Below are 25,973 nucleotides of genomic sequence, written 5' to 3'. Positions count from 1 at the left end.
TGTTGCCGTCGTCGTCGCATGCTCCGTGTGCTGGTGTTTGATCGATTTCCGCACATGAGCACGAGCGAACGGAAGGTGGCGTCACCCCACAACCCGTTGTTTGGAAAAGTTCATAAATTTAGTGCAAAGGGAGGGGGAGGGGGAGGGGGGGGGGTAAATAAGGTGCAGCATAAATCACCCCATACCACTACTTAGTGTGCACAACTAAGGGAATATTGGATGGACGAAAAGAAAAAGTAAAGAAACACACACACAGGTTGTTGATCATAGATACATATTGCGCTGGCAGCAAACAAAAAAATGCCAGGATCGGAATCATTCATAGACGAAGCGAAACGCACCCTTCTGCCCAATCACTTCAGGGTTTTTTCCCTCTCTCTCTCTCTCTCTCTCTCTCTCTTCTGGCCAGGTTAATGTTCTTAAGCTGTCATTCTTAAGCTACATTTATACCAAACCCTCTCGGTTTTTTTGGCCACAAACTTAAATATATATACATACCCCCCTCAAAAAACAATCGTAATTTTGTTGGAAATCCCAACATGCAAAACGTCCGATGAGCACCTGAGGCTTCCAACAAAAAAAAAACCTCAAACCTTAGAAACACGCGAACTTGCTACAACTCCCCACCAAACAAAGGGAAGTTTTAAGCAGCGTTAAGCACTATTTCTTCCCGGTTTGCGTTCACGTTCTACCACCCCGTACCGCGATTGGCATGAAAATAAACAATCTAATCTCCACCGATTCCGCCGATTGCCTGGAGACGTCCTGGTTGTTGCGCACCCGCCACCCCAGAGGCGCGGGTTCTTCGCCTCCGGGAGGGGTTGGAACAATTTATCTGTTTATGATACAGTTTGCGTATTACGTGTCATATTTCACTGCACCATCATCATCGTCCGGTCGATGGCAAATACCGTGTTGGAAGTTGAGAAATTGTGACCTTCGCGTCACCTTCGGAAACGTTCCAACTGCGTTGAGCGTTTCGTGCGATTGTTCGACCGTCCCTCCGGTCGCAACAAAAGGTTGGAAGGAAGCGATTGTACGATTCCTCACAGTAAGATAAAATTAATAAAAGACAACTGTGGGAATTGTCGGGGGGGGGGTGGGGGGGTTCTTTTTTGTACAAAACAATTGTCTCTAAAGGTACGTTTATTTCGTTGCGAAAATTATGTACTTATTGTCTTATGAAGGTGAATATGTCGTTTATTAGCGTGCAATGTATCAGTTCTTTATGCTAATCTAAATTACATTTTGCAAATTTTTTATTTATTTATAAGATTTTAAATCAACCGGTCAGGGGTAGCTGACAGCTTTTAGCATTATCAGATAATGCCACACAGTGGACTTCGTTCACCAAGAACCGTTCGACACTCACTTAAAAATGAGTTCTTCATCATGCATGGGTTTATACTTCAATCTTCAAGTGTTTAACGTTATGTTTTCAGTATGGCTTTGCTTTATTCTTTATTTTAAGTGCGTTAAAATAAATTTTCTACTCAGATATCTTACAGAAATTTAATTAATTTAACACTAGAACTACCGGATCAGTCATTTTGACTGAAACGCTTCATTTTTATCACATTGTTTTTTGGGGTTAAACAATCCTAAGGTAGTTGAAAGATGAATTTTACATATATAGTCTATAGAAAGATCACCAATAAACAATAAAAAATACTCCAACTCTTCGAAATTGTTTAAAAATTAATCACGAACGAAAAACGCTTAAAACGCTTCGTAGTTCTAGTGTTAGATAAAATTCAAAACTGCTTCAAATTTAGGCGAACGAACTGCCGTGTTATGGGAGATCGTTTGTTTTTTTTTTCGAATTAATCTCGAGTCAAATATGTTCCTCCTAAAACTCAAAATAACAAAAAAAATAATGGCACTTATGAAAAATAAATTAATTAATTTGCGTACAAAAATGAAACAATTTCCATTTCAATTTTCGTTATTGTTTTCATATTTTAAGATGCTACACGGTTATAAAAATTATCTAGTTTTGCATAAAATTATTAAACGGTAAAATGAACCATCGCAAAATTGTATAAGTAACAGTGAATGGAGCAACAAAAAAAGAAGAAATATTAATAAATCACTCTCAGCCTAAGCAAACATGTTACTTTTTCATAATTATAGCAAATTTGCAACTATAATTATACAATCATAAAAAGAAAAGAGAGTAACAAACTGTACGGTGCAATCCACAGCAAATGTCATGAAGACGCATACGAGCGTACGGATAAATAATTAACGAAACAAGAGAGAGAGAGAAGGAAAAAGTATAACATGTACAACAATCAAACTCGGAGGAGGAGGAGGAGGAGGAAAAAAAAGTAGATAATAGCGAACAAATGCCGCTAAAGCAAAGTCGATGGTAATCAAATGCCGCACAATAAACGCACCATTCACACCCGGTGGTGGAAAGTCAATTATAACTGAAGACTTAACGTGAAAAAAAGAAGATGGTAAAGTTTAATTTATTTATATTTTATTTTGTCCACAGTTCGGGCACCGGTACGGCACACAGCAAGATTAATCGGGCGCTTCAACGTTATGCCAGCGAGCGCCATCAAAAGCGGTCAAATGTACGATCATAAGCCGCAAGATAGTGCAGAAGGTAGAGCGACCTGATAGCAAATGATCATCATCTACGGAAGGGAGAGAAAAAAACGCCGACAAAAACGGGAAAACCTTTCGGACCTGAGGACTACCGTTACCAGGGTTTCCAGCACTGCTTAGTCTACTCCACTACCGGTTCATTTTAGCCGTTATCAATTTGCACTTTATATACCTTTTTTTTATTTAGTTTTTGAGGATAGGAGTAGAAGATTTGAAATGGAAAATAAAAATATAAGTCACACAATGAATCAAAGGTACCGAATGCCTTCAAATGTTTATGGTGAATATTGCTTAGGCCCTTGAAAACTTCCTCATGTAACCATAAATAAGAAGGGGGAAAAATATTTAAATAAAAATTTGTGTCGCTATTCCGCAAATAACCACAAACGCAAGGGGGCAATGGTAAAAAAGCGAACAGCAGGACATTAAAAATTGATCCACCGAGAAGGACCTTCCCTTTGTACATGATGTCACCACCACGTGTAGGCTGGGACAAGCTTAAAAAAAGAACACCCGGGGGGAGGGCACACAAATACTAACGGAACAGAAAATACAACAAAAAGGCACATAACGCTACTTAAATAATGAAGTCGACACGTGGCAGTGACGAACATTCCACAACGGGTGCGGACACGCGAACACGGTCCACGATTGGGTGGTGGCGCCCTTGTAATGTGCCTTTCGCACGAGGACATCCCTTAGCTCATCTGTTTTGTTTTGGTTTTTATTTTTTTAAATGAATTGTTAAAACGGAAGTTTATACTCCTGTTTTTGGTAGATTGAAATTGTGTTGACTGTCGGTAATAATGGTCTTTTGTACAATTAATTGCAATATTTATTTTTAAAGATAATTTTAACTCATGACATATAATACACAATTTAGATACTAAAATCGTAGGTTAAACTGTCACATGATTAACAAGGAATCGACTATCGAAAAAAGGTAAAGTTAGAATGATTTAATCTTAAAACGGTAACTGTCAAACAAATGTACAAATATCGCGTTTATACTCGCGGGATCGAAACTTCAACTGATACTGTCATACTGGCGTTATGATAAAATGTGCTTTGAATTATGATATCATGTGCTTCTATTTCATTATCTAAAAAAAGTCATCTAAGACCGTTAAGATGACTTTCTGATGCGATTATTGTAATCCCATCAACTTAAAAAAAAACTTTGTAATTTTATAAAAGATAGAATGCTCCCTTCGTAAACAACCCCTTTCTTGCTTTCACGATACGACACAAACAAATGAAGAAAAAAAAGCAAAAGCCGATAATGGCTCCGAGACATCGAGAGTGCTTTCGCGTTCGTGCCAATGTTGCCACAAGTGCAATGCTGCTGCAAAACCAGAGCAGGAAGTTGCATCACATTTGCAGTGCTTCCCCACACCGCTGTCCGCTAGTGTTGGCCATCATTCGTTGGAAGGTTTCTTCGAGCGTTAGATGGATTAGCTATCGTTTTTGTCTTGCTGCACTTATTGATGATTTTATAGCAAGTAAACGAAAGAAGATGCATGTTTTTAATATGCCATCATTCTGCCCAATGCTATGAAGTTTTACTTTACAAAACTACCACAACTATTATATTCTCTAGTGGACGAATATCAACATAGTGATATGTCGATCCATTCCATTTCTATCTCGATTTGCGCTTATATCGGCGGTGAATCATAAAGGAATAATAGCTCCAACCCCTTTTTGCACTTTTAATATACAGCGCTTCTCACACGATATTGTAATGTCATCCATGTTTTTTTGTAAAGGCTTTATATCAAAAGGTAAACTAGATGACATCGTAAACGCATCAGATGATAAGGAGGGGTGACTAGGTATTAGGAAGTGGAAACGGATTCTTCACAAAAAATTTCACAAAATTTCACGAATGAAAACATATTTTTGTTAACGAAAATTTACGAAATTTGAAATCGAACGAAAACATTAGATTTCAAAACAATACTTTACGTCAAATTCGCGCGTTTATACCTGTAGGTTGGTCACTTATTTACAATATCATTTGCTACAAGTACGATTTCATATGAAGCCTTTTTAAAAAAATGTGACTTACATTAGAATATCATCCGGTACAAAGGGCAATTTTTGCGTTCGATCGTATACACATGTTTATGTTTGTGTTTGTACAAGACCCACCACGAACTCGTCCGCCCCATCCCAATATCCCATGTTGTGCAATGTTGGTAGGGCAAAATGGACGCAAAGAAGCGTCGCTGGAATGGCACCCGCGACCGAATAGTGTTTGGGGACCAGGGCTTTAAGGGAATAATTGCAGTTCGTCAACCTATCCGTTTGGTTAGGCAAGAAGTTTTGTTTGTAGAACTTGGGGAAAGGGTGTAGAAAACATGATGGAATCAGAGCACTCGCTCAGCCCAGGTCCGAAGCAGGGAGGTGTATGAGTATGATGTACCGAAAGATATGCAAAAACTAAACACAAGTGGCACACGAGCTTGGTCTCGAAATACATTTTAAAACCAAAAACAGAAAAAAAGGCACGAAACCCGTTCCGCAACCATATGGGATAAACATTAGCGGCAATGTTTCGGGAAGCGTGACCATGCCTGTGTTTAGAATTTCGCCAGCCGGAACCATATGGTTCCAAAGCGCTGCGAAGCGGTGGACGTAAACCTAGCCTTCCTTTCCCTTATGCCATATCAAACATATGCTAAGATAAACATTCGGGGGGTTTTGTTATGACTACAAGCATGAAATATTATTTCGCTGTGCATTGCAAATTAATGTGAGCAGTTAAAAAAAAGCACTAATTTTTTTTTTTTTTTATTCATAAAGAACGGCCTGGCCGTATTGCTAAAAGCACTAATTTTGCAAGACGATAAAAAAAACTTACAAATATAATTGAATGAAAAAAATAAACGCTACGTTTGCTCCGTTTATACCTCGAATTCCTTGAGTTGGATACTCCGTTTGAGGACTCGAAGAGATCACATAGCTCTTGATCTACATCTTTAGATTTTACTGAACTTTTTGATGATGTCTTTGATCCTTTTTCCTGATAGGAGAATACACAGCGAAGTATTCCCTAAGATGCAAACCGAAGGATGGTTTCCCATCTACAAATAATAATTGTAGACTTTAAGTATTCAATCATGATCTGTAAACGCAGATGACAATTCCGAATTAGGGAATTTTGGTATTTAAATGTCATTTGCAGCTTAGAGAATTCCATCGTAGAGAAATTTTCCATCTTGTGGAGGTTTCAGCTTGAGGTGGAAATTTTTTTAAAACATATTAAATATTTTATAATTATGAAACAGCCTGAATTGAAGTGTTTTAATGCATGTATGGACAATTGTTTAGGTTTTTTTTTAAATAAAATTTTGTATCAACCCTTTTGTTAAACAATCCTTGCTATTTCCCCTCTTCCTACCCCTTCATACTTCAAGCCCATCAATTAACCACATTTCACTGTGGTTTGCTATCTCAAACGTGGTACGTAGTTTTGCTCACAAGATCGCTACGATATAATTTATGTTTATCTTGAGCGATGTGCGCTCAGTACGGTGCCGTTTAAAAGTTTTCTTTTCGCTGTGTTTTTCCATCCCCCCTTGTGCCGCTGTATGCCGAGCAAATAAAAATTAAAGAGTGCGGTAAAGACGGAAGCAAAAAATGCGCGGCAAATAAAAAAAAAAACACAGACAGAAGGAAAAAGTAAAGGTAGGAAGGTAACACATCATCACCGGAAGTGGCGAAGGTGCAAATTGCGGGCTGAATGATTAGAGTGGCACGATGGGCGAGAAAGTGTTGCAGCAGTGGGCAGTGGGGGGGGAACCTGTGTGTGTGCAGCAAAATCTGCAAGCTCATTACCGCATGCAGCATTAATATCTTGCATCCATCAGTAAGCCACACAATCCTCAGTGTTTTTTTTGTTTTTGTTTTTTAGTTCAGTTTGCTTATTTTTATTTTGAATATTTTCTCTACTGCCGTTGGTGATTTTTCCTTTTATTGCCAACGTTTCGTTTTTGGGGTTGTTTATTTCTTTTTTTTACATCTTTACTTTCGTCTACATGCCTACTCTCGAATCGAAACGATTGAACTCATCAGCGACACACATCCGTCCCCCGGGGGGGATTTTCCGCAAACCGGGCACCCTCCCCCTCCCCCGGAAGCATAAGCAAGAAGAAAATCACAGCAACAACAACAAAAAAATGCAAAAAGTGAAGCCTTTTTGCCACTTGCCAATTACTGACATTATGCACTTTTGCTTTGCCGTTTCGGAAGGTGCGATTGGAAATAGTACGCACACCACCAATACCTACGACTACCTGCCCTCCTCGAGGAGAGCAAAATATCTCCCAGCTGAAGTTAGTAGACTTCGTCCAACAAAAAAATAGAAGAAGATAAAAAACATGCATCACAAAATGAAATGAAAAGTGAGCTCCCGTTGGAGAAACTACTTCCATGAAGTTTCCAATTAACCTTGCAAATGGGTGGGCCGGACACTAACGGACAGATGCAAAACTTGCTGCGGTACAAATGAATGCTTTGGTGTGAAAAGAGGAATGAAAAACGGATGGATGATAAATCTTGAAAAAAAAATGAAAATAATCATAAAGCAAAAATTAATTACAATTCTGAGTATTTTTATTCCATACAATCAAAAAGTTGTTAAAGAAATTAGTAAATTAAAAATAAATTTATATAAGAAATAGAAGCTTAGAAACGAAATGGAAAAAAATAAACAAAACATTAAAAATTCAAAAAAGAGTTTGTGAAACTTAAGGCCAACGTCTACTATGAAGAAAACAAAACAGATAAAAAAGAGATGCACTACTACTGTTCAGATTCACTATGAGAGCTCATCAGCTTTTGCGTGGGTGTTTTAAAATTTTGGTTTTACTCAATTTGTAGCTCAGTTGAATGGAATTGAAGCCTGGAGGCTGTAAAGCGACTTTCGTCTACGTATAGAAACATTGCTATTGGAAGCAATTTTTTTTATAAACCTCTGTATATGGGTGTTTCACTAGCATTTGTAACACTTAAAAAAAAAGATGTTGACTTTGTGGGAACATCCACCAAAAATTAAATACATGTTAAAAGGTTAACAACCGATAAATATATAGGAAAAATAATGGAAGTGCTACTGAACATGACATTTAGTAGTGACATCTTTAATTGCATCGCATTCCACAGCACAAAAAAACAGGAACCCTAACCCCAAAAATACGTAGGGAAAGTATTATAAACCAACAGCGAAAAAAAAAAATACCCCGTCCTAATGATGCACATATAGGCGCGTCAACAGAGTATTTATTTATTTATTTTCCCATCATTACTTCCTTCCCCCCAAAAAAAACGAGCCGGGATCGGGATGGGACGTTGGATGAGAGTAACAAAACCGTCGTGCAATAGTGTCGATTTCACTCGTTTCATAATCAGCGTAGCATACGGGGGGGGACCGTTACACATTGACGAACTAGGCTTTTTTCACCTTTCAAATTAACGTACGTCGAAAAAATGCTACATGAAAATTTATGTTTTAAAAATAAACCATAACATCATCAAGGTTTTTTGTGTACGTTTAGTGCGAGAGAAGGAAAAACGCATGATGGATGTATTAATAACGTCGATGGAGCGAAAGAGAGAGAGATAGAAGAAAAAGGAAACATACACACTTGGGGAAGTGCATCTTACAGATTGTGGTTAACGAGCGGGAAGGAAATAACAAGACCGAAACGACGCTGCTGCACGGGGTTCGAACTGTTCCACAATGGTGACCCGGCGTAGGCACAGTATCCGAAAAATTCCAAACAAACAAACACTATGCACATCTCGTTGAAGCGTTTTGTGGTTTTTCCTCTCGCCCGGTTACTTCCGAGGACAGGAAGAGAAAGTGACGTTTGCTGCGTCCGCAGCCGCAGCGGACGGTGGTAACCCAAAACCGAAGCAACAAACAAAACAAGTGCACGGGCGTGATGTGAAGTGTACGGGGCACAAACTGTATCTTTTTATGTTGAAAGGCTTGGTATTGTCGGCAAAGTCTTTCGAAATGGTGGCGCTAATCGAAGTGATGGGGTGGTTCATGTGTTTGGATGTTTTTCTTTTACTTTCTTGTCTATCTTGTTATCTTTCGAAGACGAAAAGAAAATTCAATTACACACATCATTGAGGGATTTTTTCGGGGGGGTGGTTCAAGCGTAGGGAGAAAGACTTTGAAGGAAAAAAGGCTAATTGAAAACTATATTAAAATTATATATGAAAAATGACGCATAAATTTACATCATCCAAACTGATCCGGTAAGAATGTACTGACTGAGTCTTTTAAAAAGAGTCATTCATATGAATCTTCTGTAAAGAGTCATTCTAATCATGAGTTGACTCCTAAAAAATTCAGGAACCCTCACAACTCCTGACTGTCCGGAATATGTGGCGAATCATGCATCTTTGTAAGGATTCATGACTCCATAAGGATTTATGATTCTATAAGAATTCATGATTCTATAGGAATTTATGATTCCATAAGGATTTATGGATTTTCTATAGGAATTTATGATTTCATAAGGATTTATGATCCTATAAGGATGCATGATTCTATAAGGATTCATGATTCCATAAGGATTCATGATTCTATAAGGATTTATGATTCAATAATGATTCATGATTCTATAAGGATTCATGAATCTTCATCGGTACAGAGTCATTCTGTTGAAAGCCTTATTACGATTCTCTTTGACATCTTCGAGGATTTATGAATATATGAGGATTCATGATACTAAAAGGATTCATGAGTCTCCAGAGATTCAGAGCCATTCTGTTGAAAGACGTAGTACGATTCTTTTCGACATCTTGGAGGATTCATGATTCTAAAAGGATTCATGAGTCTCCAGGGATTCCGAGTCGTTCGGTTAGAAGATTAATTAAGATTCATCAATCTGAATAAATTCACCCTACTGTCAGCGAACGCGTAAGTGAACTCACTACTTCTCATCTCAGTCTTGTGAGATGTTGAACAAGCGCTAACCATTATTAGTAGCTCACGCATTAGTAACTCACTATGTGAATAACGGTTGCTCAATTGCTAACGCCCTGTTGAGCTAGCGTCTCCCATTTTTTTAGTAGCTTACTTTGTAACTCATTCGTACGGTTCGCCCTAAAACTTGTCTACATATGTAGTTAAATGCAACACTAATTTGTTTTCAGCTGTAACTTGCTTTAAACTAAAACCCATCGATAAACGAGGTTTGTAGCAGGAAGTAGCAAATAATAATAAAGCCCCAATTGGTTGCACCCTGCTGGAAGATCTTCCCAGTGATTGCATCAATGCCGCTGAACAGTTGTCCAGACGTCCAAAAGCGACGATACCGGGGTGCGTCGAGTTTACTTCCCTGAATATATCTCATCTTTTCTGCCGCCAGCATTATGGTATGGAGGGTGCTCGCGCGTTGTCGTAAAGTGTTTTCAATTAGTGGCACACAATTTAACGCAATGGAACGCAAACCAAGCGACAGCGGCTGTTTGGCTGCGGGTGTGAAACTTTATCTCCGAAAAGAAAATTGTTTCACTTTGAAAGCCTAACAATAAACATGTTGTAGTGCATAAAATATTACTACAAAAGCGTGAATTTTGTATGAAAAAATAAACATCAATACATTTTGAAAATTTTTAGATGCTTTATCTCTCGAGCGGATTAAATAAAAATACAAATTGTTAAACACTTGTTGCTTCCTTTTTTTTTAAATTTTTGCACCTATTTGTTTTTAACCGACTTTTAATCGCTTAATACACAATCGGCACGTTTCGAACTGCTATCATGTTTGCTTTTGCAGCAATCAGCTTGTGCTTGAGCACTTTTTCGAAGCAATGTTTCGTGCCCTGGAGAGGGATTTTTTTTCGGGATGATGAATCACATGAGGAGAACCAAAAAAACCAACTCTGCAACAACAGGTAGGACGAATTATAATACAAATACTATTTTCTCGCACGCTTCCTAGTTGCATATTTGGATAAAAGTTTATTATTATTGGTCGTGCTTGTCTAGTGCGCACAGTGGGCGAACAAATAACACATTTTGGTCAAAAATTAAATTATTTTACAAAATTAAATTACAAAACAAAAAAAAAGTTCTTTTTTGATTGATAATGTACAAAACATTTATGTTTGAATAATTAATAAAAAATAAATCACCTTATGAAGTGTCATACTTTTCCAGTAGAGGAGAAAGGCCAAAAAGTTTCGAAGTAATTGATAAATAAAATTTAAACATATTCATACAGCACACCTTCATAACACCATCTTTAAATCGGTAGCGTGAAAGTACAGCCATAAATATCGTTGTGCTTCCGACTTTTTCTTTTCGCTTTTTTGGCGGAACAGCGGAAACAAACGTTCCACACGTTTAGCCTCTCAACACACCGCTACGTAGTGACGGCACAGTGAGACAACAACCGAAAACCCACGAAACGGAAGCACCATGCATCGTCGTATACTCGATTTTTTTTTTTTGGAAAACCCCTTTTCCTCGCTTTTTTTTGCTACCCTTTTTGCCATGCGCGATTTGTGGCATAAATTAATTCGATTAGATCGGTATTTACCCGCGAGCGGTCGTCTTCCAGCACCTCGAATACATCCAGTACACTCACCTGCAAAGAGAAGAGAAAACGAAGGTTTAGAAAAGACGTGATTAGAAAGGAATGCCCACACTTGGCGAGGGGGGGGAGGGTTGGAGATTTTCTTCTTCTTCCTCTTTTCTGTCATATCCGAAGCGGCTTTTACAAAAGCAGAAAAATCTGACAAACCGATCGATCGATCGGTTGGGCGATGAAACTGAAATCATAATCACCCGAAATTGTCTGCCAAACCTTAAAGGAATGTAAGAAAGACCCCCTGCAAAGCTGCCTGGGAAGCGAAAACAAAACTTTGTTTTCTTTTTTTCCGTTTTATTAGCTGCAGTAGATGATAGAAACGGTGGAGAATTGATTGTAACATACAATGTAGACACACGCTGATCCAGAATCGATCAAGGCTAATGATCGATTAATCGATTGAAATCGGAGGAGAAATGTAACGCGACGGTAAATAGAGAATAAAAAAACGAAGAAGTGAAAGGAAAACATGGAAAGGACAATTTATAAACAGAAATAATAATCTTAACAATCAATTTGATATTTAATATAGCTTCTATCCTTCCTTCGTTACGTTATGCTTGGAAGGATTTTGTTTTCTTCTCTATTTTTTGCTGTTTTTGGCATCTTTCAACCGCTCAATCATTACTTAAAAAATTTCTGCCAAAGGTAGTTGGCAATTTGTTTCTAATTTTAAATCAATTTCAAACGAAAGGAGATTATTTATTACGCAAGCAATATTTCATCTCTTCCTGCATTCATCTCTCTCTCTTTCTCTCTTTCACTAGTTTCCTTTTCTTTCCTTTAATATTTCTAAACGTAAAGCGCCACCCATTACCACCCGCTCTCATGTTATTGATCACCATTATTAAGGTCGGATTTTATTTCGACTTTACAATAAATTTCGAGCTTTCCACTGGTGCTACCGGTAAGCTCGAACAGCGAGTGAACGTACAGAAAAAAAACAAGCAACCAGAGAAAGCACTGGGGAGAGAAAGAGAGAGATAAAGGCAGGCTACCACCTATTGGGACGGAAGACTTCAATCGACACACGATTGTAAAAGCGACCAACCCCCATTAGTGATCGTCACTCGGTGAAGTTAAAAGAAGCATTCACCGGCAAGGTGGAGGAAAAAAAAGGAAAGGAAAAAAAACATGAGAGAAAGAACATTTAGATAATCTTTTCATCTAATATTCCTTTATTATATTATATGTAATATTTTATATAATATTTTTTTTATCTAATATTCCCTTACGAAATTTAATATGCGAAAGATGCACAAAATGTTTTTAACAATTATTTTTCTCTTTTTTGAGGTTTTGTTTACATATAAATTTTTGTCAACTTTTTTTCATTCGATTTTGTCAGTGTTTTTGTCAAAACTGTCAAATTTGACAGTTATTTTTTTTTGGCTAATGGATGACATATGCAACAAACGTGTTAGATACGTTATCTCCTTTACTTACAGAACTTACTAACGTGACCATTACGTTGCTTTAGCGTTTACCATTACGATTACGTGCTCACTACTGCAAAAGCGCCACTAACAACATTATCCGAAATTCTAACTCTGAAAACTCTTCTGTTTTTTCTTTGCTCGATACTTAAAACACAAAATGTCACGTTTTCTCTCAATTGTGCTCGATCAAACTTCACACTTAAAGGTAACAATTCCTTCTTCATGAGTAGGTATCCTAACCTTGAAAAGAAAAAAAATCAACAAAACGAAGTAACGCAATCACACGACTTTCATCAGACGACCATGACCGGAGGCGTGAAAATTTTTAGAGCATGCATTCGTTTTCCCCCGCTTTTTTTCTCCAACTTCCAAAAAACCCAAATTTTCCCCCTTTCGCCCCCCAAATCAGTTTGCGGCTGCAATTTCTACGCAAGGTACTCAAGAAACGAGTGACACACACGAGTAAGCAGACGAGGAACCTCCGAAGAAAAAAAAATCAAACAACCAATATTTCATGCGTCCGGAACTTTCCAACACGCCCTCTAACCTCCGTTAGGCGTTTATTTCGTTGGTGCAGGTGCAAAAAGGGCAGCATGTTGCACACCGTGCCATGGAAAATGGTTGCCGCCGGTAGCATACAAAAGGTTGACCTGCTTTTTCATTTCAATTTTTTTTTTGTTGTACTTCAAACATTTCTTCACGCTTTTCAACTTCCGAAACGAACACAAACTATTCCTCCCCTAATTTCATATTTTTCCGATTGTGATTTTTCGCTTTCCTGTGTGTCATTTCGCACACACACACAGGTGTCTTTTGTTTTTCTATTGCAAAAAAATTACCCCAATTGGTTTTTCTTCTCGTTTGGGGTGTGGTTCATTTATGTCGTAAAGGGCTGGAAGCTTCTTTTTTTTGTTATTCCGTTGATCGCGTGCATGTGTAATATTAATCCACACAAAACAGGAACAGCACGTGCTTCACCCGTTGAGGAATGTAACGAAAAGACCGGGGGAAAGAAAAACGTAGCTTCCGGAAAGCTTTCTTGCATGTGGCTAGAGGCACACCTACACAGTGCAATTTCGTTCTTGACCCTTTGATATTTTCTCCCTAACGTTCAGAACATAACCTTGCAGGAAGAAAAAAAAACAGGGAAGAAGTTACGAGCATGATGGCACCACAAAATTACCCTACGAATGTCAAGCAAGCATGGGAGAAAGGGTAAAAAACAAAACAAAAAAGAATGGGGAGAAAGTGTTGGAAACTAAAATACAAAATCGATAAATAGGTCACAGACACATCTGCACTAGTTGAATGAATTATTAAAAGATTGGCAAAATATAGAAGAAAATAAAACAAAACAAATCATTCAAACATTAAAAACGAAAACATTGAAGACAAGTTAAAACAAAGGTGAAAACAAACAAAAAAAAGAGAGAAAAAATCTTAAAACAAAATTTGATTTTTTAATACCATAAAAAAATAAATAAAAATAATACATAAAAATAAAAAATACATAAATGAAAAGGATATTAAGTTAAAATAAATAATATTAACTAAAAGAAATTCAAATATTTAAAAAAATCATTATTATGGCAACATTTTTTATGGCCACCGGTACTTTTGACTGTGTGCAGTATATCCAGTAGCATATTTACAATAACGACTCCAAAACTTTGATATCACATTCCAAATTAGCCATCGATTGGATGTCTATTCCAACCGCGCTAGGTTTCCGATTTCTCGCCAAATACGTACACCGACCAACTTTAATTCTTGACAAACACTTCATAGCTTTTTCTCGCTCTTTCTCTCCCACTCCGGTCGGTCTATAGTTCCCTCTTCTTTCGGTGCAATGGATAGGAATGTTCAGTGCAAGGGTGTGGTAACTCCCACGTAACAATATGTCCCCAAAAGCGGATGCACGCACCCGCGAAGGACCATCCATAAAGTTGATTAATTAATCGATGGTAAACCATTTTCGCATACCTCATCGCCACGCGACCATGACGAAAAAAGAACGGTAGAAATATATATGTATTTTTTTCCGATCCGATGCGCAAAGATGGGAAGATATATGGCTGAACAAATCAATAAGCTTAGCACCATTGCAGAGTGGATACATGGGGCAAAAGTGATTAATTTTATTTTCAACCACACTTTAGCGATTTAGCGATACAAGTTTTCGTAACTTTCGCAATGTAATAACCGAAAGGAAAAAACAACTTTAATAACTTTTTTTTTCGAACACGTTTGTGTGAAGGAAGGAATAGAGAAAGCAAAACTCCCCCAAAACACACGGCAAATCGGGAAATTGGGTTTGTGGAGAATTTGAAATCGAACCGATTTTGGTGGTATTTTTCAATTTCCGGGTAAGATTCCCCTCTCCCCCCTTTTCACCTCTAATGTACGCACACATACAATGCAAATGCGTTGTGGAAATTAAACAACGGCGCTGTAACGAATGGGCACAGGCCCGTAATCATAAGCCAAATTTTTTAGAGTTTTCCTATTGCACTTTTGTTTCTGTTTTCCTTTTTTGTTTCGTTTCGATTTTCGATTTTACGTACGTGCGTACGCTTTTCGGTTTTCCGCATCGTGCTGCATCATCAGCAGTGACACGAACGAGCTTGCGAGTGTGTGCAAAACCATTAAGTTGGGTTTAAAAACTAAACAAAAGCCGACCGTCACACGATCGTTTGATAATCTTTTCTTCACAGCGAGAAAAGAAAACAAATGCATCATATAATCAACATAACCTCCATATTTCCAATTGCAGTAAGCGTGATCATCACCATCATAGTAATTTGTAACCATCTTCCTTCCAGCAAAAAAAAAACAAAATCAACCAGAGCATGCGACATCAACATTAGCACGAAATGAAACAAACATAAATTGCAGCATTGTTGTTAAAATACTGCAAAGTAATACCGGTAATCTGCCATAAGTCACTGGTTTCTTTTAACGTTCGATAAGAGAATGAGAAAGAATGAAGTTTCGATTTTGACATTTGTAAGTCACGATAAATACAAGTTAGATGTAACTTTTTTAAACAAGGTTTCTCTCTCTCTTGTTGGCTTTAACGATCTCTAAGGTCACGTTGGTCATTTCTGGCTTACTAGACTTATTTTTATCGAGTAGCCGAAGAGTCAGTTCTTGCTACGGAGGGACGGTCCAGATGGGATTTGATCACCGGCTCTGCCGTGTGGACCGGCGCCGTTTATCACATACACCACCAGCCCTTGGTAAACATTCAACCGGTGGCATTCAACCGAAGTTTAATCCGGCGTTGAAATCGGAGGTTACTCCGGAATTCACTCTGGATTCAGCTCCGGAGTAATTCTGAGTCAACTCCGGAGTAATTCGGAGTCACCTTCAGAGTAATTCGGAGACAACTCAGGAGTAAATCGGAGACAACTCCGAAGTATTTCGGAGACAACTCCGGAGTAATTCGGAGTCACCTTCGGAGAAATTCGGAGACAACTTCGGAGAAATTCGGAGACAACTCCGGAGTAATTCGGAGTCCCCTTCGGAGTAATTCGGAGACAACTCCGAGGTAACTCGAAGTCAACTCAGGAGTAATTCGGAGTCCCCTGCGGAGTAATTCGGAGACAATTCCGGAGTAATTCGAAGTCACTTTCGGAGTAATTCGGAGTCAACTCCGGGGTAATTCGGAGTCACTTTCGGAGTAATTCGGAGACAACTCCGGAGTAACCCGAAGTCAACTCAGGAGTAATTCGGAGTCACCTTCAGAGTAATTCGGAGTCATCTCCGGGGTAATTCGAAGTCAACTCAGAAGTAAATCGGAGACAACTACGGAGTATTTCGGAGACAACTCCGGAGTTACCCGAAGTCAACTCCGGAGTAATTCGGAGTCACTTTCGGGGTAATTCGGAGTCATCTCCGGGGTAATTCGAAGTCAACTCAGGAGTAATTCGGAGTCACCTTCGGAGTAATTCGGAGTCAACTCCGCAGTAATTCGAAGTCAACTCCGGAGTACCCCGGAGTACTAAGAAGTCTACTCTGAATTATTCCGGAATCAACTCCGAATTATTCCAGAATACTTCGAAGTCCACTTCTGGAGTAATCCGGAACTCCAGAGGAAACTTCAGATTTTTCTGGGAATTGAATCCGATTTTTATAAGTCGGAGTCGGAGTGGATTCATGCATCCACTACGGAGTTCCCACCATTATCACATGCAACACAGGCTACAAAAACTAGAAAAAAACGAAGCATTGCTGTTTCCAAGCAAGAGATAAAGTTACCCTTCAAAAAAAACAAAACACATAATATAACTTCAACCAAAAAGAAAACGAAAATTTTTCCTACGCTTTTGCGTACTTAAGCAACATTTGACACAGTGCGGTGACGAAATGAAAAGTGAAAAATTAGCGGAAACTTTTAACACCACACTCGCTGTATTGCGCTAGTGGACGCAGATACATTCATGAGGTGTGACAAGAGCGACATTAATGCTCGCGAGCGCGTAACATAAAATGCATCAATTTTTTTTTGGTTCATGTAAGGTGGATATATCTTTTTTGTTTTAAATGCAACAATTTTTCTTTCTCATTCTCTTGTGCGTGGTTTGATGAAATAAAAAGAAAAAAAAAATAACAACAAGCATACCACCATGCAAGGCTAAACAAGCGTCAGAGCATAAGTGGTGTGGTGAGATAATTATTTATATGCATCATGCTTGCTTATGTTACGGTAAACGATTTATTTGACCAGCGCGTTTGTAATCTTGAGGCCCACCGGTTGCGATGAAGATCAACGTCACGGCATGCGGACGGGCAGGACGCCGACGGGCAGGGAAGGAAATGAAACCATCATTACGTGAAACTCTCCTTGGACCACAAATCGCAACAACCAAACAACCTCCAAATCGCGTCTTATCACGTAACGATCACCGTCTCGCGTGCATCCTCCTTCCACCCCACCCCCCGCCCGCCGATCATCTTTGGTTTGTTGATTTTTTGTTGTTGTTTTGTTTCGCCTCCCCAACCGTCTCCGGATTTTTCTCCTCCCCTGAACAGCCGAGTTTGCGATTGCGCAATGGTGGAACGGCCGCCCAGAACAATCTCGCGGGCGCGCGCGCACGCCGGACGAATGCTGCTGTATTCGGGGCGTCGGATGCAATTAACATTACCAGCGGCATCGACACGGTGACGCGACCGCATCGTTGCGTCTTCCAAGACGCACACAAACGCTACTGGCCCCCGACCAATGGACGGCTTCCGGTTATGGCTATTAAGTTTGACTACACGAGTTTGCTTCTCTCTCTCCATCTCTCGATCCCCTTCGTTCGACTATTGTCACAAAACCGATGTTATTGTTCATTTTATCCACGTACACAACACATGTGCGTGCGCGCGTGAAAATGGATGGAAAAACGATCACTCGTTGCGTGGTTGTTCGCCCCGAAAAGTGGATGAGTATAATGTAATGCTCCAGCGACAGACAGAGACTGCCCGATTACGGTTTTTTTGTGTTTGAATGCAACGAACGTTCGGTGTTTTGCGAAAGGATACGAACAATTTCAATGCGAGGGTGGGGTGAATAATTTGCCGATATTATTCAATCAAATTAAGTATTGCAAAAGCACAAAAATAACATACGTCGTGTGAAGAAATTCAATAATTTTACTACGGTTTACAGCCAGAAGTTTTATTTTCTGCTCATTTTGCGCATGAAATACTATATATTGCTATAGTAGAGCATTCTGAAAGTCACATCTCAATTTTATTGTATTTTTGTTAAAAAATTGTTTTAATTTTACCTTCAATAACCGCTTGTTTTAAGATGGTTAATAAACAGCTTTAACTCGCCTTAAGAATCAACATGCGAGCAGCCTTCAAGTTAAACTCTTGCGTTTACTCTAGCTTACTTATTAATCGGTCTTGGCCTGCTATAGGCGTCCTCTAAACTGCTCAGGGACGGCATTATCCTAGCCTTCCTGGTCGGGTGAATTAACCCCTTCGCTCCATTTCCGTTTGGACCTATCAAGTCTCCTCTGTCCATGTGGATTAGGTTGTCCGGTGCCATTTGCATGACATGACCAACCAACTAGAGCCTAATTATTAAGATCTTGGGAGACGATAACAAGATCATCGTACAACTCTTCTAGAGTTCCTCATTATAAAGGCTCCTCAATTGTTCGTCCAGACATACGAAGTCAAAAATCCTTCTGGAGCATCTTCCTCAAGAACTCGACAATTTTGGATAAAATTCATGTCTCAGAAGCGTGAGAACAAGCGTGAGAGCTGGAACTATATAGGTTCTATACAAACCCGGTGGAGAAATTTGTCCCAAGATAGATGAAGTTTTGGACGACTTCAAAAGTTCGGTCATCTATCAGTACGCCACCCCTGTGTAAGTGAAGAATTGTGTGCAGAACCGTTGGTGGTGTCACCTTCAATTAGGTTTTTGCTTCGTTGATCCCTAACTCGAGATTTTCTATCGACTGCTTGGTGATGAGCTTAAACTACTTAAGAGAGCCGTAAACCTACAATGTCTAAGTCATCAGCCAGGATCTGGATTAACGTATAGAAGATGGTCTCCGAAGATTCCTCCTCTCGGATGTCGCTTATGACCCTCTCTGGCGCTAGATTGAAGAGTAGACAAGCTAGTCCATCTCTTTGGCGCAGACTCTTGATAATAACAAAGGAGTCCTGCGAGATATGAGAGATAGGATCTCTCTGGGAGATTCCACAAGAGTTCAGTGTGTCGTACGGCCTGGAACTCTATGAAGAGATGTAAGAAGTGAACCTGTTGCTCCACCACCTTCTTCAAGATCTGCCTCATTGTGGAGATCTCATCAGTGGATGATCCCCTCTCATATTTACCCAACTATCTCTTCGACTAATGGGATCTTGTAGTGTTAGAGAGAAATATCTTATAGAGTTGAACTCTAGCATAAGAGGGAAATGATATCAAGAGTTCAATCACAAGGTACCGATTCACCATTCCAATATATGCATTCTAGTGCTACATCTCCATTTTTAATCCATTCGACTACTATTCCGTTGATGTCTTTGGGCTTTGCTATTCTGAAGGCCGACGAATTGCCTTTCGGAATTCTTCAAATCCTGCGTGACAGTACCGTGACATCATCTGCTAATTAAAACTACATCAAAAAGCAAACTTTCTACATCAGGATATTATTCTTCACATTCAAATCTAGCACTGGTAACTCACATCACACACAACAAAACGTCATTCATTAACAATGTTCCCCCCCACCCGTTGTATAATAACAGCAAACCCCGTTGACGGTGCGTTTTATTAACACTTCAGCAGCCGCAAACCACATTTCGCTGAATCATGAAATGTGCGCACGAAGAGCAAAGGGTATCGCATTACTTCCGCGGCTTAGCGATAACAGAACGCACCGAGCCGCCGAGTGACAGATGAAAAAAATAATAAGCAACAATCACAACATGCCGATAGCGCACACGATAATATAACAAAAGCAAAATAAACAAAACTCTCCACCCACACAGCCCCTTTTCGGGACTGCGTCCTGGATCAGGTACAGATGACTTCTCATATTGCAAGTTGAAAAGCCACCACGACACTTTCACAATATCTCTGTATCTTGCAGCAGCAGCACCAGAAACATCAACCCGTTACCAGGGGAAAATACATCGAACGACAACAAGTCAGCAATTGGCCAGAGCCCTCGTTCGGGGACGGCTTTCAGTGACTTACACGAAGCAAAACAAACCGAAGCAGGGCAGTAACAGAGACACCGGTACAGCAGTGCGCTCGCTGCTAACCTTTTTTCCCCGCTGCTTCAAAGGTCGCACACGGTGGTGAATAATTAACATACTAACCTCGCGCAAGCTGGCGAAGACACATCAAGATCAAATGTAATACGGGTCTACCATGTTCACACCACAGCCACATCACTCTCACTGGTTTTTCTTTCGTTTCATCCCTTCCGCGCTTGCTTGTTTTGCATGAAGCTTCCCAGGTTCACCATTGGCTACACGAATGAAGCGAGCGCATCGCAACAGCTGACACGAAAAAGACGAAGTAAAGCCCATGTTGGCGCGTTTTTTTTCTCTCTTCATGCTGTGCCCTTTTCCTTTTTTTGTGTTACTTTAAAACTACCGGCACAAGAAAGCTAACCCTTACACTGTCACGCTGGAGGTTAAAGAGCGGGGAAAATAATTACACGCTACAAGAAGAAGAGAAACAAAAAAAAACCCCTCCCCACAATCCACCTTCGTGGTAGCGATGGAAAAGTGTGATGACGTTTTGATGCGCATGCTTGCAGGGCCATCAGGGTGCATTACCATCCCGAAAAGGTGGCGGTAAATGAAACAAAGCAATCAAATGAAAGTTAGCCCGAAATGCAATGTGCACACGTACGCAAACGGAATGAAGGAAGAAAAAACAACGCTTCTTACGTGTAGCTCGAAAGAAATGAGGAAAAATTAACTTTTAGCAAGATGTTTTTTTTCTGTATGATGAAATTACAAACCAAAGGAATGATTCAATCAAGCTAGTGCCGTGCTTAATGAATCTTATGGAAAGAGTGATTCATATGAATCTTCAGTGAAAAGTCATTAAAATCATGAGTCGACTTCCAAAAGATACATATATCCTCAGAGCGTCATCCAAAAGAGACGGCTTTACCCACATACAACACCGAGTTGCCCCAACCTGTGAGGATTATTGAGTCTTCGGGGATTCATGAATCTAGGACGACTCATGAATCTTCTGAATAGTGATTCAGAGCTGTCAAATGGAAACTAGTGCCGTGCCTCATGAATCTTATAAAAAGAGTGATTCATACGAATCTTCAGTGAATCATGAATCTTCAGTCATTCATATGACTCTCCAGTTTAACCTAATCAAGAGTCGACTTCCAAAAGATTCATGAATCAGCAGAAATTCATCCTAAAACGAGGGCTTTATCCACATACAACCTGTGAGGATTATTAAATCTTTAGGGATTCATGATTCTCCAAGGATTCATGATTCTACGGGAATTCAGGATTTTACGAGGATTCAAGATTCAGAGTTGTGAAGAGGAAACTAGTGTTGTACTTATTGAATCATTTGAAAAGAATGATTCATATGAATCAAAGATTCAGTGAAAAGTCATTCAAATCATGAGCCGACTCCCAAAAGATACATAAATCCTCAAAGATTCATACTAAAGCGACTTACCCACATACAACTCCGAGTTGCCTGAACCTGTGGGGATTATTCAATCATAGGGGATTTATGATTCTCCGAGGATTCATGAATTTCGGAGGACTCAAGATTCTTCCGCATAGCAAACACTATCACTCGACCTCCCAAAAAGATCTTCAGAATAAAGATTTAGAGTCATTCATGCTCATGAATCAGATTCATTTAGTGCAAAGATTCATTAAGGAATCAAAAACAGTTTCATGCAACACTAAACATTTTTGCTATAATATTTTGACGTACATTTTATTTGCTATAAGTTTTGACAGTGAATGACACAAGCATGCCACTAACACAAATGCATTTCGCAACTAGCAAACCAATGTGCCGACCTTGAGCTGAACCTTTTCCTTTGTGGTTTTAGTCTGCACATATTAATGGTAAATGTAGATATTTAGATACGATAACTTTTCGAACGCTGGTAGAAGCTATTTAATAATTAGAAACTAACCAATCCCCTACTCGTCACCCCCCCCCCCCCTCCCCCCCTTCCCATTTGTACCCAACCTTTATTAACTCAATGACAAAAATGATTCCATCAGATTAGCGAAATGTTTGCGAAAAGGAAGCAACAACAACAACAAAAAACTAATAAAAGAAACGAAACCTCCCGCCCGTGTTTGGTCTCAGCGGCCCATTAGGCTAATGCGTTTGCTACCGTAAAGGATCACCACACACACGCATACCACCCGAAATGCCATAATCATGATCGAATGCGGTGAATCATTCCACATTTTGATACTTTGCTTCCGAGACGATATTTGTCCCCCCCCCTGCACGGGGGGGGGGCTCTATTGTTTCGAGGTAGTTTTTCTTTCTTAATTTTTGCAAATCGAAAACAAGTGCAAAACGGATTGAAAGGAAGGAGAAACCAAAAAAAAGGAAACAAATCAAACGTACAAGGAAGGAAAACGATTAAGAATATAACGAAGCGGTATAAACCCCCTGTTCGGACGACATTGCGATGGTGCACGCGGGTGCGCGGATTTAAATTGCGAAGGTTTTGCGTGTCTGTGGTTTCGTTTCGTTTTTTTTGGTTCTCTTCTTTCTTAAGCGGCTTTTTTTTCTTGAGGGACAACTATTGAGAGAAGGAAGTACGCCAAGGTTTATTTTAAAAAGGTGAGCCACGCGCCAGGGTCACACGTTTCCCTTCCGAATGTGGGCAAAACGCGTGCAACAAAAATCGAACGGATAATTGGTACGTCATCCACGTGAACCGAAGAAAAAGGAAATATTTTTGTGCTGAATTTCGACACTATTAAATAAATTTTATTAGAAGATGTGATATAGGTGATGTTATTATTTTAGTTATTTTTTAAATATTTCTTCTTCCAATAAGAACTCGTTTTGGAGGACTGACCCGAGAGAGGGAAAGCGAATTTCTAAGCCCCTATCATTAGGCTCATCCTTGTGCGTGTCTGTCTTTGCTATTTACACTTTAATTTCTGCTCATTCAAAGAAAAAGTTTCCACCACACTTTGAAGTGACTTTGGCCCAAAGAGGAGGAAAAAACAAGAACTAACACGAACCAGTACGAAACCGGTTGATGTAGCGGCACCAATATAGGGAGATTGCAACCCGACACTGATAATAAAGATGATGATGATGATGAAGGCGAAACAGGCCACAGCCGCTCTGCTTTAGTGACACACTAAGCAGGAGAGCAAGAAGAAGAAAAAATGAAGTAAAATGCGCATCAAGCCCCCTTCATCCTGAATTTGTCCGGCCGGATTTGTGTTTGTGAGTGGAGCCGAAGGAGAAAGTGTAAAAATAAAATAGAAAACAAAAAAAAACCAGACGGAAAATACCATAGAAACTGTCCTATCTGGGCTGGGTTAACAAAACCGATACCGACCGGAAAAGGGGGGTAGGATTAAAAATGGTTTCCACCACCCGTTAGAGGAAGGAAAGCAACGTAGACGCAGACACCGGGAACTCATAATGCATCGCAAATCAGTTTCGCGATTAATTGCAAACGGTTCATTTGCGATGAAGGAAGAGAATTGGGGAGATCGAAAAGGGGGGGAATCGTTTAGTGTGAACCTCACCGTCTGACCATGCGGATCCGCACTTGTTGCTGCAGTTGCTCATTTAGGCGGAAGGCGAAACGTGTTGTCCGCCACGTCATCAGAAGGTGAAGAAATTGTGAAGAAATGGTAAACACATTAATCAAATTGCATGGAAGAAAGAACGAGAGAATGAGAAAACCATCTCACTACAGGTGGAAGGAAGCATGAATGAGTCGGATTTGTAATACACGCAACAACAACAACAACAAAAAAAGGTTGACCAAGGTAAAACTCGGTCAGTGGGAGCTTTCCAGGAAGATGAACCGTACTCGTTTATCATCACACTTATTAACATCCGACGTACGTGCGCGTGTTGTGCATGATAAAAGGCACAATCTCCTTGGACACAAGTGAAAGCAAAGGGTCCGGTTGATACGGTTCATTGCTGCCTGCTAACTGCCATCTCGAACCGGATTGATTATTTTTTCCAACTTCATTAAAAAATAACACCAGATATACGATATAGTTTCTCTGGGTCGTTGGTTTTGCCGTGTGAAAATTGTTTCCATTAGTGTTGGGTGGATCGGATTCAGATTCATTAATCTTAACGAATTTTTGAACTGAATGAGTGACTCTGAATCTCTGTTCTGAAGATTCATGATTTCTCATTGAATCATGAATCCTTATAGTGTCGGAACTCCACTCCATTTAAGTCTGCTTTAAGGACTCCTTTGAATGTATGAAAATTGATTAATATGTTGGGAGTCGGCTCATGATTTGAATGACTCTTCACTGAATCCTTGATTCATATAAATCATTCTTTTCAAATGAATCAATAAGCATCCTCACTAGTTTCCACAACTCTGAATTGCTATTCGGAAGATCTTCGTAAAATCATGAATCCTCGTAAAATCCTGATTCCTCGTAGAATCATGAATCATCCCTAAAGATTCAATAATCCTGAAAGGTTCGGGCTACCCGGTTTTGTACGTTGGTAAAGCCGTCGCTTTAGGATTAATCTTTGAAGATTTATGTATCTTTTGGGAGTCGGCTCACGATTTGAATGAATCTTCACTGAATTCTTGGTTCATATGAATGACTCTTTTTAATTGATTCGATAAGTACAACACTAATCTCTACTTGACAGCTCTGAATCGCTATTCGAGAGATTCATGAGTCCTACTAGATTCATGAATCCTTGGAGAATCATGAATCCCCAATGATTCAATAATCCTCACAGATTGTATGTGGATAAAGCCGTCACTTTAGGATGAATCTCTGAGGATTCATGAATCTTTTGGAAGTCCACTTCTTCTTCTTCTTGGCTTTAACGACCTTACCGGTCACGCCGGCCATTTCTGGCTTACTAGACTTATTTTTACCACGTAGCCGGATAGTCAGTCCTTGCTACGGGGGGACGGTCCGGATGGGATTTGAACCCGGTCCGGCCGTGTGGACTGGCGCCGTTTATCACATGCACCACCGGACCGCCCCTGGAAGTCCACTCTTGATTATATTGAACTGAAGAGTCATATGAGTGACTCTTCACTGAAGATTCATATGAATGACTCTTCACTGAAGATTCATATGAATGACTCTTTACTGAAGATTCATATGAATGACTCTTTTTAATTGATTCGATAAGTACAACACTAGTCTCTACTTGACAGCTCTGAATCGCTATTCGAGAGATTCATGAGTCCTACTAGATTCATGAATCCTTGGAGAATCATGAATCCCCAATGATTCAATAATCCTCCGTCGCTTTAGGATGAATCTCTGAGGATACATAAATCTTTTGGGAGTCCACTCTTGATTATATTGAACTGAAGAGTCATATGAATGACTGCTCATTGAAGATTCATATGAGTGACTCTTCACTGAAAATTCATATGAATCACTCTTTTCATTAGTCATTCAATTTGTGCTCATTTTAGAAAACTGTGGCTTTTTTCTCACAATCCGCAAGATGAACTATTTTACCTTTGAGTCGTGGACGATTTGTTGAAATATTGAATATTGAAATCTCTCATTCTCAGAGTTCATTTTTAAATTATCTCATGTATCAATAATTGCAGCAAATAGCAGA

At 39.5% G+C, this 25,973-nt stretch overlaps 1 protein-coding gene across 12 annotated transcripts in view; it reads right to left on the bottom strand.

The window, feature by feature from the left end:
• LOC125763302 (protein bunched, class 2/F/G isoform) overlaps positions 1-25,973 on the bottom strand; it is a 122,175-nt gene that overhangs the window by 40,820 nt on the left and 55,382 nt on the right. For 4 of the 12 annotated variants that reach the window (XM_049426279.1, XM_049426252.1, XM_049426259.1 and 1 more), the window contains exon 3: positions 11,184-11,231. The exons of the other annotated variants lie outside the window; for them this stretch is intronic. In XM_049426279.1, the coding sequence (XP_049282236.1) occupies positions 11,184-11,231 (48 nt within the window). The remainder of the gene's footprint in view (positions 1-11,183; positions 11,232-25,973) is intronic. 12 annotated transcript variants of the gene reach the window in all.

This window comes from Anopheles funestus, chromosome X (genome assembly GCF_943734845.2).
Source record: "Anopheles funestus chromosome X, idAnoFuneDA-416_04, whole genome shotgun sequence".
Classification (NCBI taxonomy): domain Eukaryota; kingdom Metazoa; phylum Arthropoda; class Insecta; order Diptera; family Culicidae; genus Anopheles; species Anopheles funestus.
Note: the sequence above shows the minus strand (reverse complement) of the source record. Positions and strands in the feature narration are given on the sequence as shown.